Source organism: Bacillus rossius, chromosome 8 (assembly GCF_032445375.1).
Source record: "Bacillus rossius redtenbacheri isolate Brsri chromosome 8, Brsri_v3, whole genome shotgun sequence".
Taxonomy (NCBI): Eukaryota; Metazoa; Arthropoda; class Insecta; order Phasmatodea; family Bacillidae; genus Bacillus; species Bacillus rossius.
Window position 1 is genome coordinate 56981577 of NC_086336.1, and position 13884 is coordinate 56995460.

Here is a 13884-nt window from a genome sequence, read left to right on the forward strand (position 1 = left end):
GAACCTTCGTCCATGGACTTTGCCACTGCCGCACCCGTGGCACTATCGCCCCGGAAGCTCCGCTGCGGGAAGGCTCCTGCCTGAACTCTCTCTCTGATCTCCACTGACTCACTCGAGGCCGCCGTCCTCGTTTTATCTATCAGCCGCAATTTCCTGAACTCGTGAGCGCGGCCGGAGCCAGTCGCGTCATTCCGCGCCAACCCGACGGCAGAAATCTCTCGAAACACGTGTCGGCGGCTCGCGTAACTCCACAGCTGTGAGGATTCAGTTACGTGTCAAAGGCAGGGCGTCGCGCGGGGAGTGGTGGGAAGGAAGGGGGAAAGCGACAATCCTTGTTATCTTCCAGGCGCGCGCAGCGCATATCATGTTGCGGCAGTCGCCAGCCAGCTCTGCACCTGCACTTGTCCCGGCCTTGGTCACGTTTGTAACATTTCCCCCTCCTTAAACCTGTTCGTCCCGAACAGGTAACACTGCGCTGTTGTGAGCCATGCGGCGAAGCCATCCTACGCAGTGGGCAGGTGTACTGAATATGACCCACTTCCTGATAGATGTAACATCGCTGCCATCCTCCGACTTTTTGGGGGCCGTATGCCAGCTTTGCGGTGACTATGGGTCTCGCTCATCCGCACCTGCTGCTGTGGCGCTTCCCTTTCCACCAGGCAACCCCGCTGAACACGTTCCCATTCCGGGCACCTCCCTTTTGAATACCCTTGTCGGCACGCAGAAGCAGAACACCGTAGGTGACTTCCCGTTCCTTTAACCAGTGAGTTACCACCCTCCTTAATCCCGCTGTCACATCGATGTCCTTCCTCCTCCAGTTTCTTCACACGATTCGGACAGTCACGTTGGACGTGCCCTCTTTCTCGACACGCGTAACATCGTGGACGACCTCGTCTCCCTCGGTACGGTAAACTCTTCTCCTGTTCGATCGTGGTTTTACAGCATTGTACTTCTCCCTTGGGCTTCCTATCACGATTCGGACACTCGCGCCGGGTGTGTCCTAGTTCTTTGCAGACAAAGCACCGCTGTCCTCCTCTTGTTTTCCGAAACTACGATCCGTTCAACAGCTTCCTTAGTGTTCCAAGTATAATCTCTTCGTTAGTATCTGAGCGGCCATTCGCTGGTGGTAAGGTTCTATCACGGCCTGCCTCGCACTGATAATCATGCATCTTGAGGCCATGCAGGCACATTCGATTTCCAGAGCACGAACAAGAGCATCGCGAATGTATTTGTGGCGAGCCAACCGAAGAGTTTGCTGAACCTCCGCATCTTGGAGCCCGTCTATAAAAGCACTAGTGGCTATCTGCTGGCGGAACTCTGTTGGTGCTTCTGGGTAGGCGAGATGCACGAGTCGCTGGATGTCGGCTTCGAATTCTTGGAGGGTTTCCGAAGATCTCTGTTGACGTGTCTTCAGGGCTGTTCTGTACACCTCGCCCATGTATCGGTCGCCATACCTCAACTCAAGGGCCTCTACTAATACCCCATATTCTTTCTGGTCTGTAACTGGTATGGTCTGCAGCAGCTCTAGTGGAGATCCTCGCAGGGCCAAGACGAGTGCCATAGCCTTTTCTTCATCGTCTCACCCATTCACTTCTGCTGCTGCCTCGAACTGTCACCTGTAGACAGCCCATGACGATTGGCCATCAAAGGTGGGTGGCTTGAATTTTGGGTGACAGGTTGCGCCTTCCACCTTCACATCTCCAGAATAACTGCTCCTTTTTGTAGCCGATGCAGCTTCCTTGATCATCCGACGGCACTCTTCAGTAACAGCCGCTACTTGCTGCTCGGTGGTCTGCTTGAGCTGAGCTAGCTGTTGTGCCACTAATTCTTCTTGTTCTGCCACATGTTGCTCTAAGCACTGTTCTTTGCCTTCCAACTGGTTGCTGGTTTCATTGATCTTTTTCATTTCTTTTTGGTTTTTCTAGCTGTCCCCTATCTCTTCCTTCCTAGCATTCTTCATCTCCTCTTGACAGTTATCAATTTTGTTCTTCATTTCTTCCTTACCACTCTTCATCTCGTCCAGCCTATTTTCCAATTTCTCCTGGCTACTCTTCATTTCTTTCTTCATTTCTTCCTGGCTATTCTTCATCTCGTCAAGCCTATTTTCCATTTTATCCTGGCTACTCTTCGTTTCATTCTTCATTTCTTCCTGGCTGTTATCTATTTTATTCTTCATTTCGTGGCTACTCTACAGTTCATTCTTTATTTCTTCCTGGCTGTTATCAATTTTATTATTCATTTCGGCCAAGAATGCCAGGACATTCTTATGCTCGTCGGCAGCCATCTTTCTTGTCCACATACACTACAAGTCCAACACTAATGTCTTATGACGAGTGACGACACTGCAATTTCCCCTATGTGCTAACCTAAACCCCTACTAAACACTAACACTAATTTTAAAACTACTACACTCAAAACTAACTACAGTTCCTAACACTTGTTGCAATCTCGAAAATATTATTCAATTTTTATTCACTATAAACTAATCCTAAATTCTTTAAATTAGGGCTATCCCACTTCTGACACCAAAAATGTTACGATTCACCGCGGGTTCGTAAAGTATAGCTCAATTAATAGAGTTTACTACACACTACACAGTTTTATTGATGGCCACTACTTATGTCACATACAATTAATCTTATAAAATTGCAAAATAATCAATTGCACTTAAAAATGTTGCTTCACCAGTCACTCGTTTCTTACAATCCACACACCTCGCTGGGCCGCACCTCTGGCGCAACTCTCGCCGCAGTGCCCCTCGTGGATCTCAGGCGCGGGACTCCGTCGCCGCACTCCGCCGCCGCCGACGCACTTGCCTTCGCCGAGATCCCACTCGACGCCTCGCTCGGAACTTCGCTTTGAACTCCGCCGCGCCCGCAACACTATAACCCGGAACTGAACTCTTCGTCCAGGGACTTCGCCGCTCGCTCTATCACCCGAAAACTCCGCCGCGGGAAAACTCCCGACTCCACTGAACTCACTCACTCCCTACCCTGGAACCTTCGCCCAAGGACTTTCCCACTCTGCCGCACCCGCGGCACTATCGCCCTGGAAGCTCCGCTGCGGGAAGGCTCCCGCCTGAACTCTCTCTCTCTCTCTCTCTCTCTCTCTCTCTCTGAATTCCACTGACTCACTCGAGGCCGCCGTCCTCGTTTCATCTATCAGCCGCAATTTCCAGAACTCGCGAGCGCGACCGGGGCCAGTCGCGTCATTCCGCCACGACCCGACGGCAGAAATCTCTCGAAACACGTGTCGGCGGCTGGCGTAACTCCACAGCTGTCAGGTTTCAGTTACGTGTAAAATTCAGGAAGCCGCGTGGGGAGTGATTGGGAAGGGGGGGGGGGGGGGGGAACGACAATCCTTGTTATCTTCCAGGCGCGCGCAGCGCATATCATGTTGCGGCAGTGTCGCCAGCCAGCTCGGCACCTGCACGTGTCCCGGCCTTGCTCACGTTCGAAACAATATATTTGTTCCACAGGAAGTAGGTGCAAAACTCTTAAAATTCCAAGTGGGGTGGGGGGGTATTTAACTTTTTGTAGTTCCAATCTTTCACACACAAGTAGGGCACTACAAGGAGGGGGGAGCTACTCCACCCTGCCTGCATTTATGCCCATGACAAAGTATTTAAGTGATATGCTGATAGTAATTAAGTAAAACAGAGGATGTAAAAGAAGGGAGGTATACTTTTCCAACTCAAGTTGTATATAAAAACTCTCTATGAAGAATTTTAAATTTAGTAAAATATTTAATCAAGCTCATTGAGAATTTTGTTTGTTAATAATTATTTATCAAGTTTAAACTGTTGTGTCCATGGCAGTTATTGTAATTTTAGCTGTGCCTTATTGCATTGCTGTATTATTTATACCAAAGCCAAGGAAACTTTACATTATGAGCCTTGTTAATAACACAAAGTACTACTTATAACAACATAACAAAAATCTAAAACTGCGTTAATTTGAACTGCTGTTTATTTCTACTCTTAAATGTATTTGAACTAACGAGAGTTAGATACAAAATTATGATCAGAAAAAAACATCGCAGAAGTAACATAGTCTTTCAGGATTACTTTTTTATCATAATTAATTTTATATGGTCGATATTTAATATCATATGGTTTGGTTTTATTAGCTCTGACGTAACCAAAATGGTTAGCTATATTTTTATTAACGTAGTAACGCTGGGGGAAAACCTGTAATTTATTTCTGCCAAAAGAGGGGCCACCCTGAGCTGTCAGCACAGGGGCAAAGAACACGAGGCGAGCAGGACAGAAGGGGAAGAGAAGGAAAACATAAGTTGGCCACAGCCAAAGTGAGGGTGATGCAACATTTTGGAGCCAACTGCTTCTGATAAGAATGTTACATTTCCTATATTCAGCTCCACTTATTTTGTAATGGTATGCATACTCATAGTGTTTATCAGTGTCATTGAAGTGTAGATACTAGGCTTCTGCTAATAACATCTTTTTAAAATTTGAATTTAATTTTAATGCAAGGAAAATTGGTCCAAAATACAGTAAAATAAAAAAGGGAACCATAACAGATATATGTAAAATAAAAGAAATAAAACTGGCAATGTATTTTAACAAACCAGTAAATTTTAAGTTTTGAAAGTTGTTTTATCTGGTTATTAATTTTAAATAATTATAATTGATTATTTGGTAAATATGTGAATAATGTTGCAGAAAAGAAATAACTAATTTTCTCAAATCGTTAGAGCCTCATACATGTTATGCATTTTTTTTTTGTAAATGAGCCAGACATGGTATTGGTAACAAATAATTTGAAAATATATATAAATTTTTAATGTCAAATTGAATATTGAATTATTCATGAATATTGAACATTTTTCAAATACTTGCAGACCCTCTAGCAGATACAAACCTGCTTCAGCATCATTACAGCGATAGCCGTTTTTATAACAGTTGACGTGTAACTGGACCATGCTAAGTTGGACTGTGTGGTTCTGGAGGCTACTTTGCGAATGCAATATGAGCATTTTCATAAGCAATCACTGTAGTTCTTTTGTGAAATAATACAGACAGACAAATTTATACCAAAATACAACATTTATTCTCAGGTTCAATCAAACTACCCGTAAATATTTATTTTTTCCAAGTTCAAAATGGTAAATAAATGAATAAATACACAATGCATTGTTTCAAATGACATGTTTTATTTATAACTTATGTGCCGTTATTTCACAACCTAAACATTCATCGCAAGCTTCAGTAGCACATACATGACGAGTGAGTGTTTTCTATGCCACAGTCTGTACGTTTTGGACGCTGGGACACAGTCCACAGGTCGTGAGTCACGTGACTGAAGCTCAGGTCATGAAATAGTCCTGGGGTATTGGGGGAAGGGAGGGGGGGGGAACCCAGAAGTAGGTAGGGCTGGAAGACACTAAACCCTCAATTTGCAGCAGCCTTTAACTAACTCGTATTTTGTTGTGCGATTCGTCACTTCAGTGTATAGTCGCAAATTAAACATGAATGGTTTTAGACTGTCCACTTACATAATGTGACAATTATCTCGGAAAAGGTTTTAAATTTACAACACAAGCGATGCAATCCAATGAATATACGATCAATTTCATATTAATTGTATGTATATAAAATGTCCAGGTATTCGTAGAGCCAGGTCACCACGCTTGTGACAGCGCCTGCACCCAGCGCGGGTGGTACACGAGCAGCGCGCTGGCGCCCGGCGGGTCGTCGGCCAGCGCGGCGGCCACCGCGCGCAGCACGCCGCTCCGGCCGAGCGTTCCGGGCGGGAGCAGCTCCGGGTCGAGCTGCAGTAGCAGAGCGAGGGCGCGGAGCCGCGGGGGCAGCAGCCGCGCCATGCCGCCCCGCCCCGCCGCGGCCGCCGCCAGCTCCCGGCACAGCCCCAGGAGCCCCGCGTTGAGCGGCGCGCGGCACAGCAGGGCGTGCGCCACGCTGGTGACCGCACGGAACAGGCGCGGCGAGCGGGCGGCCGCGCGCAGCAGGCACGCCAGGCGGGGCTCGGCCAGGGCCGCCCTCACCGCACCCTCGCAGTCCTCCGGTGAGACCCTCGCGACGGCCAGCGCGGCGTCCACCAGCGGCTCCTCCAGCAGCGCCGGCCGCTCCCGGACCAGCGCCTCCACCACGTCCGCGGGCAGGCCTAACGCATCTGCCGGCCCACTCTTACTACTACACACTTGTCATTGCAATCATCCGAGGGCTTTTCCCGCTGCTCTCTCGTGCGTGTCGCTGGCGTCACAATTTTTTTTTTTTCCTCCAGGTGTTTACTGAACGTTATTTTTTTAGCCCTAAAAGTTATTTTTTATGATTTGCTTCTATTCAATAATGTTCAGTAAACATCTACTGAGATAATTTGAAACAAAGAGTGATCATGATAAATTTACAGGAAAAGCCCAAGTAATGACACGAAAATTAAATAACCAACATGGGTTTGTAAGACTGAGTCATCAATAATAACTATTGGGGGGGGAGGGGGGGAAACCACTGGCACAAAACTAGGAATGAATGAATGTGTTTACTCTCTGGTTTAGACCCAGTTAGACTGGCAGCACATCAACTTAGTATGTATTTTCTCAACTTAACTTCTTGTAAAAGATTTAATGTTTATGTTTTGGTATGTACCATAATAAACAAGAAAGAATAAATAATTTGAGGGTAAATTTTTATGTTGGAATACCTCAACCAACACAGGCTTGCTGAATTGGTAGGTTTTCAGTAAGTTAAAAAAAAATTGTTTCTAAACCAATTCTACAGAAAAATTTCTATTCTCCTTTGATTGGTAGTTTTTACAGTCAATCATTTTCATACGTGTTTACTGCAATAGTGCCGGAAATCTTTGGTGATTGTTAGTTGAGTGCAAAATGACTCAAAAATCATGATTTTATCTTAAATGACATTAATACTGCAATTCAGGTATAGTAAGACAGTTATCAAGGAGCCTAAAAGTGCATGAATAAAATTTAGCTGCATGGTTGTAGTACCTTTCTCTGACCACAATCTCTTGATCAGCCACGACTTGTTTTCAGATTCCTTGTAATTCGACAATGTCTTGGCCACATTGCAGCTGACTTCTGCCTTTAGCCTGTCGTCTTTGCAGAGGTTGAGCAGTGCAGTCGCAAACAAGCAGAAGCTGTCCCCGTCTTCGCACCGGAGGGGCTGCAACTCCTTTCGACTGAGACTGGCCGTCGACAAGAACGTCGCACATTCCACCAACAAGTCGTGCACTGCTATATCGTCCTCCCAACTGGTCAGAAAACTGTTCAGTATGTCCACCTGAGAAATGAGTAGCATAAAATTTTTTTTTCAATTTATTCAAGCAAATATCTATACAAAGTCTATACAAATACACCTAACAAAAAAGCTAATCTCAGCAATAATTTTTAATTCGAATAAACTTACTGAGTAATCGTGCTATGATCCATCTTAAGGATACATACCATGTGTTATTCAATTCTTTCAAGGCAGTAATTTTTTTTAAAAAAAATCCAGTTAGGAAGATACCATAGCAAATAAAAATAGTGCCTCAAAATGTCTTATAAAAAGTTTTGATTTTCTAATGGTGGTATAATTTATTTTAATTTATGTATAATTAGAATCAGTTGAAGTGTATTAGAACAATACTTATAATGTATTTCACAACTGTGACAGTTCTGCCTTGCAGAATGGATGCCTACTGGTCTCTAGGTACATTATGCTATTTAGGATACTGATGAACCAGCTACGTAAAAATACATCAAAGACAAGGTGGAACAATGATGCACTGCATTTCCAAATTATTTTAGTTTAGATCAAAAATAATTTTTATAGCCTATTTTATTAACATGTATAATTATCTAATGCTCTGTTATTGTATCATGAATGTAAACCTAAACAGAAGCGATAGTGCAGATATCTCAGGAGCGTACGTAGAATTTATTTCGGGGGTGAGGGAATAGAACAATTTTGTCCGCTGTTTGCTTTCAAATTCTTTGCATTTGTTGTTAGGAAAGGTAGATATTTTTTTTTAGGATTTTGAGGAGGGGGAAGAAAATATAGCCCTATATCCCCCCGTACTTGCATACGATCCTGGCTATCTTCATCCTAATGATGGTTGCCATGAAAGTGCTGTGCTTTCTCACCAACAAATGGTTGAAATTGTTTGGACAGTATCGTAAAACATATCACTGCACATTCGCAACCTGGGAAAGTATTATCTAACAAGAATAATACGATGTAAAGGCTACAAAGTTATGCGGATTTAAAAAAAAATACAAAGTAATACAGAGAGAGGTGTATCCTGCGCTCTTAACCCAGAGACCAATTACGCCCTCACCATCAGCCTCTTCTTGTACATCTGAGGCTTGCAGAGTGTTTCGGTGATGAAGGCTGCCAGCTGGGGGATGTTGTCTCCTTGCAGCATTTTGGCGGGCGTGAAGTTGGTGAACAGAGCGTCATTCAGCTGAAGCACCACGTCCAGATCTTGCGTTGCCTTCTTGCTGGAGCTCTCCATTACTGGAGCAGAAAATGTAGGCCCTGTAGTGCTGGCTTGTTAGTCTGAACACTTCTGAATCTATTTAGAGATATCATTATTTTGTTCCATGGATCTCACATGAAGTCAAGTGCTCCAGGTTATAGAACTTATTTGTGCGTGTGCATGCATGGGTGTGTGTGTATTATATGGGTGTGTGTGTATTATGTGTGTGTATGTGTGTATTGTGTGTGTGTGTTGTATATAGTGTTGTTTACTGCATTTGTGGCTTATGCCGTTTCACATTGAAACTTGCATCTAGCAATTTTTGTTTGATTGAGAGCCAAAGACAATCAGAGCTTGCTTGTAGTCACTCACGTGGTGCTAGACTTGACTAGATCCCGGCTAGATCGGCATCTAGTGTAATTCTGCCTATGGTTGTGTTTTGTTATAAAGGACAAAGAACCTGCGGACATATTCATCCAATTGATTATGGTTATGTACTTCGATGCTTCAGTTGTATTGCATCCACGTATCACGTGGTGCCATTCCTGCCCTCAGGGTTTTAGTTTTACTAACGTCGTCGTGTAAACATCAAGTCTCATAATCCCGCAGTGGGCACGAGAAACAGTTGACTTCCGCTACCCCATGAGGACAAATAATCCATCCGCACCTGTGCAGGGCACTGGAATGACCCCAACCGGATTAGGTGAAAATTGATTCTCACTACACAGGCTTCTCATTATCCTGAGGTCACATGTAACAATAGGCTATGGCCTCGTGCTAAGGATAACCCGTGTTTGTGTCCCCGCTGTGTATGAGGGTCTTCATGCAACCTTGAAATAACATTTATAACTGAACAGTAGCGTACCGGGAAGCTGAAAACCCAGGGTAAATCTTGTGTGGCCAACCTGCCACCACCAATGTCATGTGGCAATGTTACACCCTGAGAGTTTAAGGTCTCGCGTGTTAAAGCACACCTCTCTACCCAGGCTAGTTATCACCCGACATTAAATTAACACCACCTCACGCACCACAAGACTGGCCGTAGGACAACTACTATTTGTTTTGTGAAAATTGGTCGGTAAAAATAAAATCTAGAAACATATGTATAATTAATATAAATTACCAAGATTTTCAGCTCACTTTACAATAAAAACCACAGGCTAACAAAACCTCGGTAAAGATAAGTGCCTATGCATATCTCCTCCTCAACCACTTAACATTACCAATCACAAATATTGTAGGATGTAGGCCTACTGTAAAATGACACACAATGAAAATGCAATAAACAATTAAAGACATGTTCCTATATTTTTACAGAAAAATTACAATATTTCAGTTTAGAACTATATCAATATTATTGTGTGCTAGGTGAGCTGGAGATGGCGATTTTCAAGGAGCAACAGAGCCGCATTTACGCACAGGCTACTAAGCTGCAGCCTATGGGCTTGCACCACAAAAATGCTCGAACCACAAATAAATTTAAATCCTTTTATATCACTTCATTAATTTTTAAATAATGTATATTAAAAAGTGTTTAAAAATAATATACATGTGTTTTATTTTTTGGGTTTTAGTTTGGTAATTACTCTAAAATATGACTTTTTTTCTGATAAATTTTTGAATAATTTTCCCTGCTAAACCCACACAAGAGGTTCAGCCTAGGGGTTAACAGATCCTACGTACAGTTGAGGTGCGGGACATAAAAAAAAGTAATTAAAATACCAAAAATGATTATTTCTTTAATATGTTCTAATTATTCTATAAAATCGCATTGTGATTTTAATTACCTTCCATTAATTCACAGTTTTAAATATTCTTAAGTTAGCTCTAAAACACTGTAAATTGTATGATTGTAGGTTACGTTAGGTTAGGTTAGGTAAACTACATTTAAAATGTAAAATAGTATGGATAGTGGCTATGTTATGTTATTTACATTTAAAAAAGGAAGCCGAGATCCTAACAACCATCCACACTATTATACAGTTTATTAAACATAGGTTACCTAAACTAAACATTTATTCAACAATTTTACGGTATTAAATAAAGAACCTAATGTAAAAAAAATATTAAAATACTAGTAAACTACTAGCAATATCACAATGCACTTTTAAAAAATGTCAGAAAGTAAAAAAATTCAGACTTTCATATTTATGATTTTTCTTTTCAGATGCGCGCCTTCTCGAACATCACCTAAGAGTACAGATCACAGATGAGCGGTATTACCGCGATAACCGGTAAAAATAACGGTTACGAAAAAATAACCGTTACGTTACGTTCCTGGATCTCTGATAACCGATTACCAAGAACGAGAGAATCTAAACTGAGCGTGGTTGAACACATCGCCCGATCTAGCGATGAAATACAATTCTATAATTCTAACTTTTGTGTAGTAGCTAGCAAAAAAAGCTAGGTGGCGCCATATGTGCATTTATTTTGTGTAAAATATGCTGAAACGAAGTTTTTTCATATAAAGAGTTATGATGATTGAACATAATAACACTAATCAGAGTTTTGTTTATTAATTTACGATCCCATGTCGAGTAATCAAAACTTATTTGCTATAATTAATAACGAATAGTTAAAAGTCTTTCTTGGAAAACGTTCATATAAAGATCTCATACCGTTATATCGATTTTAACGAAAATGTCGATACCATATTTTACCTTACAGTTCTCGGTATTTAATAACCGTTTAGCGTTTAGAAGTTCTTGGGAATTGTTGAACATACGACAGTTCTTGCTATCGATAGTATCGATTTTCAGACAGCTAAAAGTATTTTAATTAAACTGTCTAATAGACATTATCTATTCATAGGGGCTCCCCCTTCACAGTTCTCGGTTATACAATATACGTTTAGCAGTTTATTTTTTATCTTCTTTAAATAGTTAAGTTCCAGTTGCAAACTGCCTTCAGTTTTTTTAAAAATATTATTATTTTCGGTAATCTACTAACGTGATGTTTTAAAGAGCTCTTGAGACAACCAGACAATGAATACTAAACACAACAGACGGAAAACAAGTAACATTTGGAACTTTTTTATTCCGGTCAGTACTGAGCATACACTGTGCAAAATTTGTAAGCATAAGTTGTGTTACAAAAGTACTACAAATAATTTAAGAAAACACTATCGTCTGAAACATCCCGTAATTTTACCAGTGAGCAGACCTACTTCAACTACCAGCACTGAAAATGCAACAATTATTAATCCAGCGAATGTAAGTAATAATTATTTTTGAAATTAAAATTACAAGTGTTAGATTCCAGTGTTATAAATCGAACAGAGCTATCTGCTAATATTTGAAGTAAACATTTTTGTACTCGCAATCACATAAACAGTTATAATTTCGAGATCGACAGAAACAGTTCTCGATTCGCAATCGACCGAAACAGTTCTCTATTCGCGATCGAGAGAAACAGTTCTTTATTCCCGAAAGCCCGAAAGAGTTCTATAATCGCGATCTATCGAAACAGTTCTTATTTCCAGATAGCCCGAAACAGTTCTTTATTCCCGAAAGCCCGAAAGAGTTCTTTATTCGCGATCCATCGAAACAGTTCTTTATTCCCGATTGCCCGAAAGGGTTCTTTATTCGCGATCCACCGAAACAGTTCTTAATTATCGATAGCCCGAAATAGTTCTTTATTCGCGATCGACGGAGTTATCTGCTCGCGGTCGACATTTTAACCAATTCTTGATTATCTAACACTATTAGGAAGTGGCAGGCAGGTTAAAATAAAGCATATACACAACAAATTTTAGCGAAAAATGAGCTAAATTATGTCAAAGGTTTCAATCATTGTCACTCTGACAATGCTTCATAATCATGCAAATAATCAATGTGCATGAATCAAATTGTATATAATTTAATATACAATCGTAACTAAAGTGATCATTAAAAAAAATAAAATTACCAGAATTTGATGGATTAGTGTGGGATGGAAGTCAGATTATTAAGTTTAATAACTGGTAATGATAACCATTTTAATAACTGGTTATTGAGATGGAACCGTAACTGCCATTACCGGTATTGAAAAGTAACGATTTCACTCATCTCTACCTAAGAGTAGCCAGCGAGATAAGATGAGAGTGTTACATACTATATAAGAGTCGTATAATTTTTTTTAAAATAAAAATGTATGGAATCACCACGTCATGCTTACTCAAACGTATTAAAGGTTATTAAAGTAAAAATTAAATATTTACATTTTGTATAAAAGCCATAGGATAATAACTACATTAAACGATTAAACTCAAATTCTTCAATATACTACTGTTAACTGCAGCATTGGTGGCTTTAAGGACCTGTTACACCGTCAAATATTCGTCTACAAATTGTAGGAGAAGTATTGGATATAAAAAGGCTACAAATTTCCTTCATAAAATATAATTGGATAGATAACGGTGCTCACACGGAGTTGCTACGACACACTTGTTTAATGACTGTGAATTAATAATTGTGTCCTAATGTCTTGCTCTTAATTGTTTTATGGGTTCGAGCCCCCAGGGTTCCGTGCCCTTAAGTTTATTTGTGTCTATTGGGGTTTGGGGTCACGCCCGAGGCGCTCGCTTGACTCATTCCCACTGGCAGGGCCGGCGCGTCCATATAGGCGAACTAGGCAACCGCCTAGGGCGCCAAGTAGCTGGGGGCGGCGCAGCACGACACATAACAGCTGATATAATATGTTTAACGATTATTGAAACTAAATGAAAATGGATTTTTGTAACAGTTTGGAATGTTTTTATTGATATAAGAAATTATTTAAAGTCCACGGTGACCTGTTTATGATTTGTAATAAGTAGAGACCGGAAAAAATCGCAAATTAATTTCGCGATAGGCTAAAGTACAAATAGTTATACTCCAGTGCTGACTCTGCTATTGGCTCACAACTCACCTGGATGACTCTGGGCCAATGAGAAACGCCCTACCAAAGCTTTATCGAATCACAGGCTACTACGTTGGGACGTCTCTCACGACAGCAGCCAATGAGTGGGTGACATTTGACCGAGTGTACGTAGAACTATGGAGTATATCCTGCAGGTCATTGAACCCGCGAATTTTTCCGGTCCCTAGATATAAGTAATTATTTAAAGTCCACGGTGACCTGTTTATAATTTGTAATAAGTAAAAAAAAACACAAGCCTGCTTACATTTGATTTATTGACAAAATCTTAGGCATACGTGATGTATTTTGAGGCAAGGAAAATTTTTTTTGGGGTGTCCGGTTTTTTTGTGGGGGGGGGGGGGGGGGTTGGATTAAGGTTTTTTGCCTAGGGCGCCATTTTACCTTGCACCGGCCCTGTCCGCTGGGCTAGGGGTGCGCTCCGAAAATGGGATCTGGTACTAGCGGTGCAAAGCACGGGCTTAGAGGCCATGGTTGGGAAGACGTCAGTGTGTTCCTACCTACATCAAGAGTGTAGATTATTGTGAGTTAA

The 13884-nt window shown here is 41.6% G+C and overlaps 1 protein-coding gene across 3 annotated transcripts; it reads right to left on the reverse strand.

The window, feature by feature from the left end:
* Positions 1-5152: 5152 nt before the first annotated feature.
* Positions 5153-10793, reverse strand: LOC134534987 (uncharacterized). 3 transcript variants are annotated; one of them, XM_063373778.1, is made up of 4 exons: positions 10644-10793; positions 8313-8491; positions 6982-7273; positions 5153-6149 (listed from the first exon to the last, which is right to left on the reverse strand). In XM_063373778.1, the coding sequence occupies exons 2-4, from the start codon at positions 8487-8489 to the stop codon at positions 5641-5643; spliced, it is 978 nt and encodes a 325-aa protein (XP_063229848.1). In that variant the 5' UTR covers positions 8490-8491; positions 10644-10793; the 3' UTR covers positions 5153-5640. The 3 variants fall into 3 exon arrangements, with proteins under 3 accessions (XP_063229848.1, XP_063229847.1, XP_063229846.1); XM_063373777.1 differs by having other exon boundaries at positions 10594-10792; XM_063373776.1 differs by lacking the exon at positions 10644-10793 and adding an exon at positions 10241-10585.
* Positions 10794-13884: the final 3091 nt, after the last annotated feature.